General features: G+C 36.3%; 1 protein-coding gene across 1 annotated transcript in view; it reads right to left on the bottom strand.

Annotated features, from left to right (window-relative positions):
* RSRC1 (arginine and serine rich coiled-coil 1) overlaps nucleotides 1–20,901 on the bottom strand; it is a 151,920-nt gene that overhangs the window by 41,133 nt on the left and 89,886 nt on the right. The window contains exon 6 of the mRNA XM_070753513.1: nucleotides 19,122–19,173. Within this exon, the coding sequence (XP_070609614.1) occupies nucleotides 19,122–19,173 (52 nt within the window). The remainder of the gene's footprint in view (nucleotides 1–19,121; nucleotides 19,174–20,901) is intronic.

Raw genomic sequence — 20,901 nt, 5'->3', positions numbered from 1 at the left:
ATACAAAAGCAGAGTATGAATTCAGTCATTAATAATCAGTGGCCTGCTGAAAAATATATATCATTAACAGAGAGAGCTACAAGCCGCCAGATGGTAGCTTCCTAATGTCTGTCTATCCTAAACATGCAGATTAATGTGGATAATGAATGAGATATGATTTGTGATGTTGTATCATCTAGCTTTTCTTTGGCATGGATATCAACATTATTTTCATCCTTTGTGACTCTACTGCTATGTCCAGATAAAACACTGCTGGGGTTGCCATTGCTAAGTGACATGAACAGTTGACATCATGCTTTAAGCTCACATTGCTTAGCAATGGAAATTAGATTTGTTTTCGCTGGGATATCGTTTTTATTATTGTTGTGAGCCGCCCCGAGTCTTTGGAGAGGGGCGGCATACAAATCTAATAAATTGAATTGAATTGAATTGAAATCCCACCTGAGGGTAAAACGAGAAGCGGTGGGTGGAAACTAAATAAGGAGAGAAGTAACTTAGAACTAAGGAGACATCTCCTGACAGTTAGAACAATTAACCAGTGGAACAGCTTGCCTCCAGAAGTTGTGAATGCTGCAACACTGGAAGTTTTAAGATGATGTTGGATAATCATTTGTCTGAAGTAGTGTAGGGTGTCCAGCCTAAGCAGGGAGTTGGATTAGAAGACCCCCAATGCCCTTTCTAACTCTGTTGTTGTTGTCATTGTTGTTGTTGTTGTTGTTATTGGTAGTAAATCAAGGACTACTTTTATTTCATATTTCATAACTGAACACACTCAAAACTGTAGAAATGGTGGTAGACTTTAGGAGAAACCCTTCCACCCTTCCACTTCTCACAATACTAGACAACACAGTATCAACAATAGAGACCTTCTAATTTCTAGGTTCTATCATATCTCAAGACCTAAAATGGTCACCTAACATCAAAAACATCATAAAAAAGCACAACAAAAAATGTTCTTTCTGCGCCAGCTCAGTAAGCTCAAACTGCCCAAGGAGCTGCTGATACAGTTCTACAGAGGAATCATTGAGTCTGTCATCTGCACCTCTATAACTGTCTAGTTTGGTGCTGCAACCCAACAGGACCGACACAGACTTCAGAGGATAATCAGAACTGCAGAAAATACAATTGCTGCCAACCTGCCTTCCATTGAGGACCTGTATACTGCACGAGTCAAAAAGAGGGCGGATAAAATATTTACTGACCCCTCACATCCTGGACACAAATTGTTTCAACTCCTACCCTCAAAACATCGCTACAGAGCACTGCACACCAAGACAACTAGACACAAGAACAGTTTTTTTCTGAACGCCATCACTCTACTAAACAAATAATTCCTTGAACACTGTCAGACTTTCTACTAAATCTGCACTTCTATTCTACTAGTTTTTCTCATTATTCCTATCACCCATTTCCTCCTATGTTGACTGTAACCTGTTGCTTATATCCTAAGGTTTTTATTAATATTGCTTCTTCATTGCTTATTTGACCCCTATGACAATCATTAAGTGTTGTATGACACTTAATGATGACAATCATTAAGTGTTGTACCACATGATTCTTGACAAATGTATATTTTATTTTATGGACGCTAAGAGCATATGCACCAAGACAAATTCCTTGTGTGTCCAATCACACTTGGCCAGTTAAAATTCTATTCTATTCTATTCTTACTTTTATAAAACATATATTTATAAAGGCAAACATTATTATATTAATACAACAATGCAAACAATCAGATGATACTAGTTTTAAAACACTGAGGAAAAAATGGATTATCAAATAGTAATGGCCACGGAGGATGCGCTGTGACTAGACAAGTTTAAAGTACAAGGTAAACATCTTCTTTGTGTCCTGAAGCTCTGTTTCCTGCTTGTCTTGCCCTACACCTTACCCTATCAGTAGGATCCATTCTGAACTCTTTTAAAACAAGCCTACTGCAATATATTGATCTTCTTTATATTCCCAGAATAATAAATTTCCAGACAACAGAACACAAACTGGCCAGAACTGTTTAATTACATCTGTGCTGAAAGGAAATCATTGATCAGTGGTAGTATGGGAAAATAAACTGCCCCCCAAAACAGATCAAAGTCAATGAAATAACCAACTACGTGCCACATTTGGGACTTTTTTTAGGTTAGTGCTTGTGGACAAGTAAAAGAGGTTATATTGACACTACTTTCTTTCTGAAGCTCTCCCTGGCAGTTTTCATGCTCTGAGCATAGTTTTTGATTACTCTAATTAAATTTAATATTGCCAACAGATCTTCCTATTGATTCCTAAAATCTCTTTATAAATAGTAAATTAAAAGCCGTGAGTGAGGGCTCTGGAGGTTAACAGGTAGTTTTAATAAGTTCATCATAACAATTTTCTCCAATATTCTTGGTGTTGGAGATTAATACCACGGGTGAATTATTATTTTTAGAAATGGTAAAACATTGATTAGCTATCATTTTTACCAATATAATTGCTATTATTTCCCACAATAACTACTGTATTATTTCACTAGATTAAAAAATAGTTACACATTAGCAAATTAAGTGTTACAGTGAAGAGTTCTATTGCATTTTGCTATGCTATGCTATGCTATGCTATGCTTATGGCCTACTACCCAACTTTGGGCCTAATGATATTTAAAACTACAAAACCCATTAGTTCAAGCCAACCTTCTAGAAAATATTCAAAAACAATAGTGTATAACATTTAAATCCTAGTATGAATTTTGAATATATTTTCATTTATTTTCCTGCTTTTACCACACCTGTTAATTGTTGCCATACACACCATCAATTACATATTTAGTATTGTAAATTGTATATTTGTACAATTTACAAATGTCTCAAGAATGGACTCACAAATACTTGTGCAACAGAATGATTATCTGATTTACAGTCATTTGCAGTCATAAGAATATAGCAATAGCGTTATTGCAATAGCATTTAGACTTATACATCGCTTCATAGTATTTTTATAGCCCTCTCTAAGTGGTTTACAAAATCAGCATATTGCCCCCAACAATCTGGGTCTTCATTTTACCCACCTTGGAAGGATGGAAGGCTTGGTCAACCTTGAGCCGGTGGTGAGATTTGAACTGCTGAACTATAGGTAGCAGTTAGCTGAAGTAGCCTACAGTGCTGCACTCTAACCACTGCGCCACCCAGGCTCTTATAGAATATAGAATAGTAACCCTATATGCTTTCTGTCACATTCACATAATAATACAACTTTTAACTACAATAGTGGTGGGTTGCTGCTGGTTTGGATCGGTTCTGTAGAATTGGTAATGGAAATTTCCCACTGCTCGGGCCATGCTCCTGAACCAGTCCTCTGGTCGTTGGTGGCTTGGCAAAAAAAAAAAATTCTGGGAAGGATCGCGCATGCAAAACATGTACTTCCATCATGATGCAAACCAGCAGGGAAGTTATTGTTTTGAGATTCTGACTTTTTTCTGGCAGAAATATGCCTTTCTCATTTGTCATTTCCTTTTCCTTTAAGTAATTAGTTAATTCCAAATGGCATCAATTTAGGGTTTATCCATATAAAGATTAGCCTGTTGGCTAATTTACAGCTTGTTGTTTCTGTATAAAAAACTCTCAAGCATCTTTATATTAAACATGATCTATTAAAGAAAGAATCATTCAAAGTAAAATAAGCAGATTTACGTAGTAGCTATTTTATATTTAGTTATAAATGCTGCTAGTTCCATTAATGCAAGTACTGTTCTAAAATATATACAATAGTAAAATATAATAGTCCTTTAGCTTGTATAAAAGAATGGTTATAAGATTATATTTCAGCCCTCCATATATTACTAAACTTCATTTCCCAGGTGTTTCAGCAGCTTAGTGTCAGAAAAAGCTAAAAATTGAGGTTTGCTAACATCTGGAGGATTACATAGTGCCCACTCCTTTATGAAGATCTTAGCATTAGCATCAAATATACAAACAATGCCGCCTTCTTATATTATAAGCAAATACTTAAAACAAATGTTTTTCTTTAAGTTATACTTCAAGTTATAGATCACCGACTAGTACAGCAAATTCTATTCAACAATGAAGCTATGCCTTTTGCATTCACAAATATTAATTTTTTAAAAGCACATATATTTATATTAATTTAATGAATCAAAACAGTGTTATTTGTATTCCTTCCAATAAGGATGAACTAGCTATGTAAAAGCCAATTTAATCCAATCGATAACTAAATAAACTATTACAGAGAAGAATGGCTTTTTGCAACTTTTCACAATTTGTATATATTTACGGAAAGCTGAAATATTAAGCAATATCAAGGATAAGATTTAAATTAAATGCATCATTTAGATAACTTTAAAATGGTTTACTTTTAGAATGAAAAAGGATGGGCAAAATCAGCCTCATTGTTTCAAGTACTACATGCTTCACCACTCCATTAAGGATCATAATTTAATCAAGATTGTATTTTCTCAGAGAAATCTCATTCAGAGAAATTTTACTGCCATCTATCTAAATAGTAAATAATTATTATTGTCTCAAAATGAGTTTTCGTTTGCCAAAGGCAAATCCACTGCTGTTACTCTTCAGCTCTGTCAGAGAAAACAAGAAGTTAAAAAGGTTATAAAGATACCATTAACAACATGGGACTGCCTCATCAGGACTCAAAAGTGCTTAGTAATTGAGGCTTTTATTCATAGTATATTAAGATCCATATAAATAGCACAGTTAATATGATGCTTTAGGCTTTATTCTGCTGCAACCTGGCAATAATCACCTACCACAGCTGAATTTAGAAAATTTATCTGCTGGAGAGTACAGCTAATTTTATGGGGGTGGGGGTTAAGTAAAGACTTTAAAGTAACAATAACATATAGCTTAAAGGCATATTTTAGATTTGACCAAGGCAAAAAATGAAAAAGTTTAAAATACTGAAGCTTATTTGTCTAATTTGTCTGGAATTATCATGGGATGGGAGGGTGGACAAATATATACTATTTCTTATTGATACACTTTATTGCTTTTAATAATTGACATTATATTGTAAAAAAATATAAATACATAGCAAAATGGGATCTTATCACAAGATGCAGGCATAGATCTATAGCAATTATAGTTGCACCCCTGATCATTATGAACAACAGAAATGTACACAGATATGTGAATGCTCTCAATTAAACCGAAGCATTATATTACTTAAAGTATATGAGGTCAGAAATGTGTTAGCAACAAACAAAACTAACCTTTTATATTTGAATGTAGCAGATACTCAGTTCTAACATCAAATTAATTAATTTGAATCTACAGTTAGGATGTCATTTAGATATCATGCAAAAACAGGAACCTTTGAACAAAAAGGTGAAAATATATTATCAAAAAGAAGTCAAAGAGGAAAAAGATTTTCACAGCATTTTCTGTCTGTCTGTCTGTCTGTCTGTCTGTCTGTCTGTCTGTCTGTCTGTCTGTCTGTCTGTCTGTCTGTCTGTCTGTCTGTCTGTCTGTCTGTCTGTCTGTCTGTCTATCTATCTATCTATCTATCTATCTATCTATCTATCTATCTATCTATCTATCTATCTATCTATCGACTTCTATGCTGCCCAGTCCCGAAGGACTCAGGATTGTGTATATAATAACACATACACACATACATGTTGCTTGAAAAATGTCTGTAAATTGTAACAAAGATGTTTAATGTACCGGTATTTAATTTAATTCCCCTGAAACAGGAATTCTTTTGTCACCTGCAATTAGCTCTCCACTTAATCACAATTCACTACATTTTGTAATTTTGCCAACAATGGACATGTTTCTTAAAGCTATAACAAAAGAATTTCACAACTTTTGTCTTCAAACAACCACTGACAGTCCTCTTCATCTGATTCTAACAGACGGCCACAAAACTATAGGCACTTCTCAACTTATAAAAGTTTAGTGACTGTTCAAAGTTACTATGTCACTTATGACCATTTTTGCACACTTTTAATTGTTGCAGCATCCCATGGTAACATGATTAAAATTTGGATGCTTGGCAACTGGTTCCTATTATGATGGTTGCAGTGTCCTGGGATCATGTGAACAGCTTTTGCAAACTGACAAGCAAAGTCAACGGGGAAACCAGATTCACAAAACAATTGGGTTACTAACTGAACTGCAACAATTCACTTAACGACCATGGCAAGAAAGGTCATAAAATGGGGCAAAACTCACTTAACAAGTGTTTGGGCTCAATTGTAGGTAGTAAGTCAAGAACTACCTGTTATTCCCTTAATTTTAGGAAAGGGTGGAAATTGCATGTCTGAGCTGCATAGAAGATCGGTAACATAGTGAAATCCAACTCCTAGAGTGCCATGTGAAGCCTAACACACTGTCATACTATAGCAAAAGTTCCTTTTTATTCCAAATGCTTAAATGTTTTCAATTAATTGTTTTTCAAAGTTATAAGTTTTGCAGTGTAATTTTTCTCCTAGGTATTGGGTCAGGTAGAAAGGAAGCCACATGAATAAGATCACCTGCATTCCCAAAATCTATAAACAGGAGTTTGTCTACTAAAGCATTGGTTTGATTTGGGGGAGGGTGGTGGTGGTGAACCTTGGTGATTATATTCCTTAGAATTATGTTTTGTTTCTGAGACATAATGATAAGCCCATGTTGAAGTCAGCATCCCATAAACCTCGTCTGCAGAGGGAAGCACAAAGTGCTCCAAAATCTCCTGGTATACGGCTGCATCAACTCTGGACATAATGAAGCACAGTGGACCAACATCAGCAGATGACATGGCTTCCCAAATCAACACAGACTATGGAAACTTCACACTGGATTTCAAGCATCTTGCTGTGTGTGCCTCTCCATTCTTCCTTCATACTCTGTGTCCTTGGTTTCTAAATGAGATGCAAAAATTTCCACAGTCTGTGTTGAAAGGGTGCTTTGCGGCTTGTAAATATTTCTGGCCATTTTAAAATATCTGGTCCCTCTCCCCCCACTGTTACATTTGGGCACTTGAACACTTTAGGAAATTTGACAACCAGCTTGCATTTACAACAGATTGCAATACCCCACAATCATGTGATGCAATTTGTGATTATTTTCACCTGTTTCCAACAAAAAACAACTTTCTTGGAGAATGGATATAGACTTACAACTGCACGATTCACTTTGTTAACAATATAAATATGGTCATAAAATTAGATTTGGTCACGTGGGTGCCTTACTTTACAATCATCACAACTTACAACTGAAATTCTGGTTGCAATTGCCATAGAAAATTGAGAATTATCTGTGTACATTCTTTGAGTGCCTTGAAAGAATATTGCATCCAGTTAAGCTGCGTAACATTACATAGACGCAAAAATCTAACACATATGCAAAAAATAATTACTTTTATTATTACCATCAGTCGTGTAATATATACTGCTCAAAAAAATAAAGGGAACACTCAAATAACACATCCTAGATCTGAATGAATGAAATATTCTTATTGAATACTTTCTTCTGTACAAAGGTCAATGTGCACAACAGCATGTGAAAATGATTGTCAATCAGCATTGCTTCCTAAGTGGACAGTTTGATTTCACAGAAGTTTGAATTACATGCAGTTATATTGTGTGGTTTAAGTGTTCCCTTTATTTTTTTGAGCAATGTATATTCCATAACCCAAACAAGGAATTACCTAAATTGTTGTTATTTTTCTCACACAAAACCAACAAGTGGTTTTCTATTTCGCAGCAATGTTAATCCCCACCCCCATATTTTCTGTGCATGTTGAGTGTCATTGGAAAGCACAGGGTAGATTACATACCCTCTACTTTTGATTGTCAGATTGACTGACCAGAATGATGGATTACTTAAGATTTTTGTCTTTAGAACTCCTTGTTCCAAGGTGTTTTTACATAAAAATCTTTAAAACAACAACAACAACAACCACAACAACAAAACCTACACCAAACATGTATCTTGTTAAATATTGGCAACCATGAGTTAAAAATACTTTCTGTGAAAAAAACATTGACAATTTTATTAATTTAATAAGAAGTTATAGTTCCCTTGTTATAATTATAGAAATACATTATTATCTAGTTGTTATTAAAATAAGAATATTAGTAATGTGAGCATTTTAGAAATTAGTAATATGAGCAATTTGGAAAAAGTAATATTAAAAGGTGAAGCATTATATTTAAATATATTCTTAAAGCTATAGTTTCTTATAACTAACTATAAATCTGCAGGGAAATAAATGCATTTTATCAGGGATGAAAATCTTCCACTGACTGTTAAAATGAGAATAAAAATTATTACAATCTCATAATTTGGCTTGCAGCATGCATTAATCAGAAATCATAATAAATCCACATGCTCCTTAGACAGCACATTTGTCAAACAGTTTTGTAAGATAATGACATTGACAAATGGGTTCCAACTTAGAAGGGTCAATCATAAACTCATCAAATGCCTCATTTAATTTCTTAATTTGGACAAACACAATTTGTTTATGAGAAAGATATCAGGTGTTCATGAATGAATAATGGCTAGGAAACCAAACTCCATTAATCAGCTCATGATTATAGATGACTCCAAAACGGTTTATTCTAATTTCATTCATTTGTATTCAAGGAAATATGAACAAATGAAACTATTTAGAAAAATGGCGTACACTTTCCTAATTAATAAAGTGGCAATAAATATTGTTTCAATAACTATAATACAATTGAGGTAAAAGGTTATTTTTGTTAAACTTGAGAAATTAGTATGCATGAAAATACATGAAAATAAAACAAAAGTAGTAAAAACCATAAGAGTGTAAACATGTATGTTTCAAATATAAATTCCAAGTATTATTGGAAATGGTTTCAGTAAAACCATAGTAAAATATTTTGACCCAGAACTACTAGCTGGGAATCCTTAAGACACTATTAAATTGTGGTTTCCTGGTAACCAATTTTTGCTTAAAAAAAATACTCATAGGACATATGGACCCATTAAGAAAAACTTGAATATTGAACGTTAAGATTGACATTTTCATTCATACTCATTTCTCAATTAAAATGATTTAGAATATTTAAAGCCATCTCATATAAGCCAGTGTTTCCCAACCTTTTTTGAGCCGCGGCACATTATTCAAATTTTCAAAATTCTGGGGAACACTGAACCGGGGGGGAGGGGGGGGCTAAAGAAAAGTTTGGACAAAAAAATATCTCTTCCTCCATTTCACTCTATTTCTCCCGCCCTCTTTCTCTCTCTTCCTTCCTTCCTTCCCTTCTTTCTCTTTCTCCATCCCTCTTTCTTTCTTCCTCTCTTTTTTGCTCTCTTTCTCTCTCCCTCCTTCCCTCCCTCTATGTCTTTCCCTCTCCCTCCTTCCCCCCTCTCTTTCTCTCTCTCTCTTGCTTTCTTTCCCTCTCTTTCTCTTGCTTTCTTTCTCTCTCATTCTCTCTCCCCTCCTTTTTCTCTCTCTCTCTTTCTCTCTCGTTCACCATGCTAGAGAGAGAGAGCCGGAGAGAGAATGGAGGGCGCCGTTGTCTTCGCCTCCGCCCGCCGGCTCTGCAGCTAAGAGGCAGCAGCCATCAGCCCCCTCGCCCTCCCAGACGTCCCCAGCGCCCGGCCACGCGCCGCCTCCCGTTAGCCCGGCCGACTTTTCCCTGCTGCCGTTTTCTGTTCATGGCGCAAAGCCACACAGTCCCGGAGTCCCGGATCGCTCGCTTCTCCGGCCAGCAAGCCGGCTGCCCGGCGCTTTCCTGGGCAGATGGCTTCGCTGACCGGAGAAGCGAGCGATCCGGGAGTCCGGGACTGTGTGACTTTGCGCCATGAAGAGAAAACGGCAGCAGGGAAAAGTCGGCCGGGCTAACGGGAGGCGGCGCGTGGCCGGGCGCTGGGGACGTCTGGGTGGGTGAGGGGGTTGATGGTTGCTGCCTCTTAGGTGCAGAGCCGGCGGGCGGAGGCGAAGACAACGGCGCCCTCCATTCTCTCTCCGGCGGCGGAGGAGAGGGGGCAGATAGCGCCCCAAGACAGGAGGCGGCGGCGGCGAGTGGGCGGATCGGGCGGGCAATGGGGCAGGGCAGAGAAGCCAGGGGCGCGTTTGGCCGGAGGCACTGTGGGGAGGCAGGGGTGCCCGTGGCTCCCTTTACTCCTACTGCCGCACCTCCCCGCCCCTGCCTCCTTTTTCCCACCTTCCTTCTTTGGGGCCCAGCAGGAGAGCGCCGGAAACAGCTGCATCGGGTAGCAGCTGGGGGACAGCTGCGAGTGGGAGCTCCAGGTCGGAGGCACTGGCGGTCCAGCACTGGCAGCGCCCCGCTCAGCTGGAGCTTCCAAAGACTTCGCGGCACACCTGGCCATGTCTCGCGGCACACTAGTGTGCCGCGGCACACCGGTTGGGAAACGCTGATATAAGCAAGTGGGGAATCATTTGATCTCCAGATGTGAAAGTCTGAATGTTCTTCATTATTGGCTATGTTTATTGAGATTGATCAGGGGTTTGAGTCCAACAACATCTGCAGGCCAACAGTACAGGTGTTCATAAATTATGTCCAAGCCCATTAACCAAATATTTCCACCTGTCACCAAGAACACAATAACATTCTCTCTAAACACATGCAGTGTTTTACCATTTTTCTCATCCAACTAATATAAACTAGCCCTTTCCATGTCTAGTTTTGGTGATGGTTTTGCTATCAATGTGTTTAATTTTGAGCCTCCTCTGGTTTTCATATTTCTCTTGCCAGGACAATTGTATGTTCTTCACCAAATTAATACAGTCCTTTTGGAACTCTCTGAAAGTCATCTAGTATTTTAGTTCATATCCTATAATGATACATCTTGTAGTTCTTTTTAATTTATATATAAATGTGTGGTTGAGAATGTATTTTTACGAGCCTAAACCAGTGATGGACCAGTGGTGTAACTTGGTGGGAGTGGCAGGAGAAAGATACTGCAAAATCTCATTCCACAGCACTCTGGGGCCAGCCAAAGATGGTATTTGCTGCTGCTTCCAAACTATCCACTATTGGTTTTCCAAACTACTCAAATTTTCTACTAGTCATTCTCAGAACTACTCAAAATGTCCACTACCAGTTCTCCAGAACCTGTGAGAACCTGCTGGATTTCACCCCTTGGCAACTTGATGGCAACTTGATTTACCATTAACTTTACCAGCTATTTATAACCTTTGGCTAAAATAATGGTCTTAAATAGGGTATGGTGGAGAGTCTGGTAATAACAAGAGAGAAATCCATGAGTTTACTGTATTGTCTCAAAAGGTTGTATGTTGATAACCATAGTAATATAGATGGATTATTTTGCTTCATAATGAATAAAAATATGAAATGAACAAATTAATGTTTCTGTGGGGTTACATTATTATTTGCATAATGAACAACAAAAATTTCCATCTATTGGTATCATTTCTGATGTTTTTAGTGCTTGTTGTGTAGTATCACATCTGTTCAGGAGTAACAGGCTGGTAGTTGTAGCATTTAGTCTAATACAATAAGAGGCTTGCTGATTTAGATTATTATGTATAAAATTGCCTACTTTCCTAGAGCTGACATCTAAGTATACTGACTAGAAAATTAAGATACCAATTAGCAAATCTTCAATTTGAATTTCACTGTTTTAATAATTTACTAGTCCTTCTGAGAGTCTATCTATAACAAAGGGTTAATGATAATATTACCCTACCTTATAGAATATTATATAAAGTTGTTATAAAGATTACAGATACTAAAAACCAGTTACCAAAAGACTAAAAAGGAAAACCATTTATCTTGGTTGACAAGAAGCCTCAAAGAGAGAAGTTGCTGCACCAAATGAATGTCTTCCTAAAAGTGTATCATAAACCCAAGAGATAGGTATTTGCAATAACCAATGTACTTATTTAATCAGCCAGCATCTGCACAAAACATTTATTAACCCACCCTGATTTTTTTTTATAGCCAGGACATCCAGATTGACCTTTATTTAGGCTTCTATCACAGTTGCTGTTCTTCAACTGGCAAACGTTTCCTCTTTCTTCTTAATAATCACCCGTATCCTTGCCTATATGTTATTTAGGCAACAGGCAATTTTAAAAAAACGATGAAGCCACATATAACACATACAAATACCAGACACAGAATAGCCCAAAGCACATCCTCTGCCAGAGAGAATTTTCCCAAGGATGAATTCCAGCATGAATCCAAAAGTTTGGAAGATTAAACCTCTGGTCCTGGTGACCAACCTAGACTGGATCCTGCAACAGTATCCTGAGACACAAATATTCACTTTCAAGTTCATTTGATGATGAACTTGTTAGTTGTTTGAAGGAGACATAATATTTCACATTTTCCTAGGAGCAATATAATCAAGAGTTGCCCTCAACTCTATAGGCTATGAGAACAGTCAAGAGATACCAGCAAACCCCCTAACTGTTACCGAATCCTAATTGACTATATGCTTGAAAAGCATGGGCTAACTGATTTGGCTTAATGTAATTTATTTGATTTATAAGCCACCCAATTCCTGCTGGACTCTTGCCCCTTTAAAAGTCTCACTTAATTGAACTTAGTTCATTGTGACTTCATAGAGACATCCATGTAATCTTCTTGGTAGCAGTACATAATGGTAATTTATTTGTATTTTCTTTCAACTTTCAGATTAATCTGCATTCTAGTACTGGCCAAAGGTCTCCCATTTAAGTATTAATCAGACCCAACTTTTTCTTTCAAGAGCAGACATGGATTGTCAGCTGCAGTTTCTAATAAAATATTTGTAACTTCATTGGGGAAAAAAATGTGTTTTTGGTATGAACAAGAGCCAAAAAGTTGCATTGAAATATCTGCAAGAAATACCACTTGCCTATAAGCAGGAATTGGTAGGAATAAAAAACGAAGAAGCTCAAGTGTTCAGGGACTATAGAATTCAACGGACTAGCATCTGCCACACCTAATCCTGAACTTAACAATTGTGATAAAGCAAAAAAGATTGGATTGTGGGCACTGTAATATCTGAATATTTGCCATTCTCTTCTAAGTGTACTCTAATACAGTGTGATTTTCAACCTTTTTTGAGCTGCGGCACATTTTTTACATTTACAAACCCCTGGGGCAAATTGAGCGGGGCGGGGGGGGGCACTAAAAAAAGTTTGGACAAAAAAATTCTCTCTCTCTCTTCCTCCCTTTTGCTCTATTTCTCTCTCCCTCTTTCTCTCCCTTCCTTCCTCTTTCTTTCTCTCCATCCCTCTTTCTTTCCTCTTCCTTCCTCTCTTTTTTGCTCTCTTTCTCTCTCTCCCTACCTCCCTCTATGTCTTTCTTTCTCTTTCCTTCCCTCCCTCTTTCTTTCTCTCTCTTGCTTTCTTTCTCTCTCTTTCTCTCTATCTCTTTCTCTCTTGCTTTCTTTCTCTTGTTCTCTTTCTCTCTTGCTTTCTTTCTCTCTCTCTTGTTCTCTTTCTCTCTCGCTCGCTCTTTCTCTCTCTTGCTTGCTTTCTTTCTCTTTCTTTCTTTCTCTTTCTTTCTTTCTCTTTCTTTCTCTCTCTCTTGCTTTCTTTCTCTTTCTGAGCTTCGCGGCACACCTGACCATGTCTCACGGCACACTAGTGTGCCGCGGCACACTGGTTGAAAAACACTGCTCTAATAGACCATATTGTTTAGCATCATCTACACTCTGCTATTGTGATTTGAAAAAGAAAACACAGTTTGAAGTATGTTTATAACTCTTAGATTGCTTTAATCATGGCTGGTCATTATAACTTGATTTCACAAACCTAAGCTACTGCTGCTTTATGTCATCTTAACCTCTTGTCAATTTGTCAAGGAACAAGACAAAAGCATGTAGAAAGGAATGACTTCTCCGATTAAACCAATTTTCACTACTTTTCTCTCAACTCTCTCCCCCCCCCCTTCATATATCTTGGAAATAAATTTGTTTTCAAGCTGAGTTTGTTCCTTATGTAGAGATCTCACTTGTCTGAATAACAGAAGGATATTTTTTCCTGCTACTTTTCTGGAAAGAAAAGTTAAGGAATCTATGTGCTACAGGAAATATTGAAATAATTACATTATCAAATAAATTACTTGAACTGTACATCAGCTCAGAGGAAGAAAATATTGAAATAATTACATTATCAAATAAATTACATGAGTTGTACATCAGCTCAGAAGAAGAAATACTGATTGCTTTTCACCTGTTAGATATTTTGGTTAAGGTACCAGGTTGGAAAACAAAAGCCTTTGAGCTCTAATCTTGCTTTAGGCATGAAAGTTGGCTGGGAAATTTTGGGCCAGTCACTGTGGGTCAGCCCAATCTACTTCACAAGGTGGTTGTTGAGAGGTAAATAGGAGAAGGAAAAAGTATTAGGCATGTTTACTGCTTTGAGTTATCTATAAAAAGAATATAAAGATAGATAGATAGATAGATAGATAGATAGATGGATGGATGGATGGATGGATGGATGGATGGATGGATGGATGGATGGATGGGTAGGTAGGTAGGTAGATAGATAGATGATAGATAGATAGAAAAGGAAGGAAGGAAGGAAGGAAGGACGAAAGAAAGAAAGAAAGAAAGAAAGAAAGAAAGAAAGAAAGAAAGAAAGTGTTAAGCCAGCTACTGTTGGGAACTGCCAGTTGGACGAGAAGAAAGGATCAAGTGGGAAATTAGCCTATGGGACCTTATCTGTTTTCTTCCCAAGAGAAGGCATACAGGAGATTCAGAATGCAATAAAGCAGAGGTTCCCACCCCTGGTCCATGGCCAGATGCTGGGCTGCGGCCCACTGGAAACCAGGCTTTACAAAAAGGCAGGTGAGGGTGTGAGCTCACAAAGCTGCATTTGTGCAAATGGTGCAACCATCCCCTCTTCCTCTCCACGCTGCCACTATCGTCCGCAGAGTCAGAAAAGTTGGGAGCTGCTGCAATAAAGTAGTTAGCTTGAACTCTGAACATGTGGATCTGATTGCTTTCACCTCACAGCTACAACCCAAATAGGCAAAATGTTTATTTTGGGGAAGCTATTATGTCTGAAAACAGAGACAGGGGAGATTTTTTTAACTTCACATGATCCTCACTAGTATATATAAAAATGCAACAAACTCCAAAGTCACAGTAATGATGTTCCCTAGTTGGGAATGAAATGTCTGCAAGCAAACGACCAAGTCAGAAGGCACCAAGAATGCCATAGTTCAATTCTGATCTGTTCCATTCTCTTCTAAGACATCTTAAATATACAGTGATACCTCGTCTTGCAAACGCCTCGTCATACAAACTTTTCGAGATACAAACCCGGGCTTTAAGATTTTTTTGCCTCTTCTTACAAACTATTTTCACCTTACAAACCCACCGCCGCTACTGGGATGCCTCGCCTCCAGACTTCCATTGCCAGCGAAGTGCTCGTTTTTGCGATGCTGGGATTCCCCTGCAGCATCGCAAAAACACAGAAGTCCAGAGGTGGGGTTTCCCATGGAGGGGAGCCTCAGGGTAATCCCAGCAGTGCAAAAACGGGCGCTTCGGCTGGCAAAAGGGGTGAATTTTGGGCTTGCACGCATTAATCACTTTTCCATTGATTCCTATGGGAAACATTGTTTCGTCTTACAAACTTTTCACCTTAAGAACCTCGTCCCGGAACCAATTAAGTTTGTAAGACAAGGTATCACTGTATTGCCAATTTCTTGTTCCAGCATTTTTTTAGTATCACTGAAAAAATCCACTGGAAATTAAAGGGAAGATTTTAAAATCTCAATATATATGCAAACTTTTAAATATAAACCAATGACTTGATAGAACATTATTATTATTGATATACACTTTATATTGCTATATTGTTTTCATAATGTAAATTTTTGAAAGAGTTACAAAAGCATATTGCACATGCTCTATTTGTGGTAATTTTACTTTCAAAGAAAACATAAGGGAAAGTCTTAGGGATAGAGATTGAACTAAAATTAAAAACAATATTCTAGGTATATAAGCAACTTCATACTATTCTTTTTTAAATTAATCATTTCTGATATATAGTAGTTAAATGGACATTTGTAATATTTTATTTCTTCCCAGCTGGCCTTAAAACTGGCTTTGCACTGCTACTAAGGACTGAATTAAAAGTCTGTCCTATTTAACTAAACAATTTTCATTAAAGAAACAAAAAAAGGAAAGATCTGTGAAGTAATGAATGATCCTATTAGTTCCACCAGACTAAAATCATATATTCTATGTATGTGGTCTCCTCAACCACATCTGTCATGAAACATCTTAGCCCCACAGACTGTATACCACTTATATAAGATTGATACAATACAGATTTATCACACTCTAATGAAATGTTGAAGGAAATCATAGAAAAATGTTCTGCATTTGCAACATCTAATATTAATATATTTGTGTTTTACTATCCAATTCATTTACAGATACTGTTTTTAAAAAAATAATTGTGCTGCATAGCTAAGTGAACAAACTGGCTATATAATCAAACATAATGAGTTAAACAGTTAAATATTCAGATAAGCTGTCAAACAACTCCATTATATATAAAACATAAATAATTCTTCCATCAGTTTTTATCACATATTGCTAATGTCATATTAACAACTCTATTTTGAAGTCTGCTTTAAGCCATCAATAATTCTGTCTTTAAAATATAGTATTTTGCATGCTTTTTTAGAAACAGGTTTGAAATGCAGATTCCACATGCAGATCAGACAGTCATTTCAACTCACGACTTTGAAAGCACACATCAATCAACTTCTGCAATTGTTCTTATAAGCTGAAAAGAATCTTTACAGGGTAGAAAATTTTGGACAACATTTTAATATGATTAGCACAAACTAATTATTCGGAAATGTTCACCTTAGATATGTTTGTAAAGTATACATTTTAAAAATTCAGATAAAATATGGATTATTCAAATATGTTTTGAACTAATAGCATTTCTACTGGGATGAAGTATTTAATATTGTGAATACTGTCTTGTCAGTATTTGAGACAAGAAGGATATATTTAATGTACAAACAACCATGAAACCTTTTACTGTTCTCCATCATTCAATAATTAATGCTGGAAAAGAAATCACAGACACCCAAGTGGTTTGGCAACTGTAAGTGACAGAAGCTACGCTAAATCCTCTGTTTACACTGGGGATTAGCTGAGTAGACTATGAGCAGCAAACTGAGCTGTCCATGGTCAAGGGAACCAGTTCCTTGTCAGCCTATAGGGCACAAGGACAAAACACGGTCCTGGTATGAAGTGACCCATAAACATATTCCAAGGAAGGATTTATACAAAGCCAGTCTGCCTCACAGAAACTCCATATGACCATTAACTGGGCTGCATGGCCTACCAGGAGGCCTAATTACAGGCCTACAGAGCCCAATAACAAAAGCTGAAGAGCTTTAGCCTAGGGATGATCTGCTTTATACTGACTTGAGAGAGTCCATATAGTGTGACAAAAAGAAAGAGGTTTAGCTTTAAAATTCTCCCAAGAGAGAGAGCATTGTAACTAAGCCTGGAAAGCCCACATGCAACATACTTTAGATAGGCTTAAACATACCACCCTCTCAGAATTAACATTCAGGAACTGCCTGCTTAACATCTGCTCAAAGAGAGCACATTGCTGTGATATTGTTAAACTGTATTAAAATAATGTGATACTTATTTATTCTAGTGAAAAAAATAAGTAAATAAAGCCAGCCAAATATATCATGATTAGTGATAAGCCGAGACTTCTTAAGGATATAAAATCCCTTCCTCCCCACATTATTTGGTTAGTTTCTCTAGCTGTATAAAGAAATATATATTCTGTAAATAAAATGAATACTATGAAGAACATTAAAAAATGAAACATCATGTAATATAATTTGTACAAAAGACTTTGTGAAGGCAAAAGTGAAATATATAATGGGTACATAAATATATATCAAAAGTCCTTTTGAATCGAATATAAGGAGAAATACTAGAAATAATATTGTTTATATACATAATACTTTAAAATATGCTTTAAATGTACTCTTAAAATATATTTTAAAAATGTATTACTATTAATTAATTATTAATACATTCTCTGGGATTCAAATATTTTTGTTGACTCTCCAAAGTGCTAATAATAATGAAAATAGTCAGTGATATTTAAGAGTGCTCAATAATTGTATTGTACACCAAAAGGGAGAAAATTATATTTATACATACATACGCCAAGACACAAGTTCAAATTTTATCATTAATAAAAATATGGTCTTCTAGTATCCTTCTACATAAATACTTTATTACAAATATACTTCATAAATAAAAATGTAAATAAATATTACACCAGTTTGATATAGTTTAAAAATAACATATAAGAATAAATGTGAAAATATGGAAGTGAAAAGAGCAAAGTGTTACAAACCACTATGTATTGATCATTACTCTTAATTATTAGGATGAATCCAAAAGCTAGGTCATTTTCAATATTTCAATAAATCTTCCACAAAAGTTCTCCTGCCTCTTTCTTTAAGATAATTTGGTATCAGATGAAAATCTACCTCCATTTACATTGAAAAGTACATCTTGAATAATTTTCATTTTTATGGGGTATTTTAAAAATACATAAGCTTCATGTTTTTCCTGAAAATAGCCTAGAAGATGTTAGTTAACATGAAACCAAAAAAAAAGAAATGATGTTACAGTACTTAAAATTTTATGAATAACAATTCTCTTCTAATCACATATTCTATTCCAGAATATAAAACCCAAAACTCTAATTTAAGTTTTTTTTAAAAAAAAATTGCATTAATAAGTTTTGCAAGAATCTGAAATAATCTTTAAAAACTATGCATCTGATACAAATGGATAAAACTCATGGAATATGTAATAATCTGAAAAATAGGATATCTTAAACTATGATTTCATCATGAGATTCAAGTTAAAATGAATCTAAAATGAAAACAAAAAACCTTTAGAATAAAATTAAAATTCAGTAAAGCAAATAATGCATTTTGGATTTGACAAAGATTTTTTTATCATGTACTACATTTAGGATATTTTGGCACTATCTTTTTTTTTAGATGAATTTTACACCTAAGTACTGTAAATGCAGTAATCAATCATATAATATACTAAGGCTGGCTTATTAACAATATAACAATAACAAACATAAGTAATGTGGCTGTTGAAGTAAACATTAACCTATATTTACTTAATTAATATTTTCATTGCCTTACTTACCAGCAGCTTCAAGGACCAATTGTAATCTAGCTTTGGCTTGTTCGGCAGCAGACTGCAAAAAAAGAAAACAATACAGATGATAAACAATGTATTTGTGAAATAATAAAATGTTGAAATCTGGGTGGATTGATGTTCCAGATTCGTTCCACACAGTTCCACATATTATAATAATAATAATAATAATAATAATAATAATAATAATAATAATAATAATAATATATTAGATTTCTATGCCGCCCCGCTCCACAGACTCGGGGCGGCTCACAAGAATAGTAACAATATAACAATGTAACAAATCTAATATTTAAAAAACATCTAAAAAACCCATCATTAAAACCATACAACACAAGCATACCATACCTAAACTATATTTACTGTATTATGTATTAATGGGCATATGTGATTCAGTACTGTTCCACTTTATTCAGGTTCTGGGATCAGATTTTTTTACTTTGTTTCAGAATTTGAATTTCCTAAAATAATCTCCTAAAATGTAAGATATACAAAGACCAGTTTTATCACAAACATGTGTTACATACAAATATATATAAATATAAATACAAAAAAGGCAATTAAAGCAGGGGTGAAATCCTCCTGCTTCGGCCTGGGTTGGGAGAGTAGGTAGAGGATGCAGCGGTTGGTTTGGAGAATGCGGATGGCAGCCCAAGGCTCCGCCCGCCAACTCCGACATCATCACTTCCTGTTTTTTTAAAAAAACTTTTAAAAGACTTTTTCCCTGCCAATTTCCCTGAAAAAAAGAAAGGGGAGGAAGGAAAGAGAGAGAGAGAGAGAGAGAGAAAGAAAGAAAGAAAGAAAGAAAGAAGGAGAAAGGTGTTAGAAGGAAAAAAAACCAGGAGATTGCTTGGCAAAGAAAAACAAATGGTGTCCCTTTAATGCTGTCAAGAGTCTCCAAACTTAGCCACGTGGCTGGCTGAAAAATTCTGGGAGCTGAAGTCCACAAGTTTTAATGTTGCGAACATTGAACACTGCTTTAAATTGAAAAGCCTTGGAAAGTTGCTCAGAAGGAGGTTTTTAATTTCGGAAGTGAAGTGACATTCAGCAGTGGATAAAAGGATTCTTATATCATTCTATGTTTTTGAAGCGTTGGGATTCATGCAATATGGGATTTCTAAAAGAGTTTGGGTGATTCCCATTGTGGCTAAATGACTTTCATCCTCTGTCAGGTCTTGAGTGTGGGGCTGCTTATTCTGATTCTAGTACTGCGTTTTGTTAGCTGCCAAATCTTGCTATGGGGAAATTTCAAAATATCCCATCTTGAATGGGTTTTCTAGGGATCTGATTGCCTGCTTTTGTGAATGGAGCCAAACGTCAGGCTTCTAGTTTCTATATGGTCATTATCTTATTATATCTATTGAGCAGGAATGTGGAATGAGTGTCAGGCAGGTTCTTTGTTAGCGGCTTGATTTTTTCCTTGCTTTTCTGTAAGTCTTTTATTATGAATAATATTTTATTGTGATGGTAGGAGTTGCTTCTCGGGAAAGAAAGAAAAAAGAGAGAGAGAGAGAGAAAGGAGGGAGGGAGGTAGAGAGGGAGGGAGGGAGGGAAGGAGATCACAAGCCTGGCTGGCACTAGACACAGTTTCAGAGGAAGCTTGAAACAGCACAGCAAAGGCTTGAACGGACCTCAGGAGTCATCTAGTTCAACCCCCTGCTCCCTGGCAGAATAGACTGCTAAACTGGCAGTACCTATCCAGTCACATGAGAACCTGGCCATGCCCACCCAGTCACATGATCACATTTCACCCCTGAATGAAAGGCAT

The sequence above is a fragment of the Erythrolamprus reginae genome, chromosome 5 (assembly GCF_031021105.1).
Source record: "Erythrolamprus reginae isolate rEryReg1 chromosome 5, rEryReg1.hap1, whole genome shotgun sequence".
NCBI classification, from domain to species: Eukaryota; Metazoa; Chordata; class Lepidosauria; order Squamata; family Dipsadidae; genus Erythrolamprus; species Erythrolamprus reginae.
The sequence above is the reverse complement of the archived record's forward strand: the minus strand, read 5'-3'. Positions and strand labels throughout refer to the sequence as shown.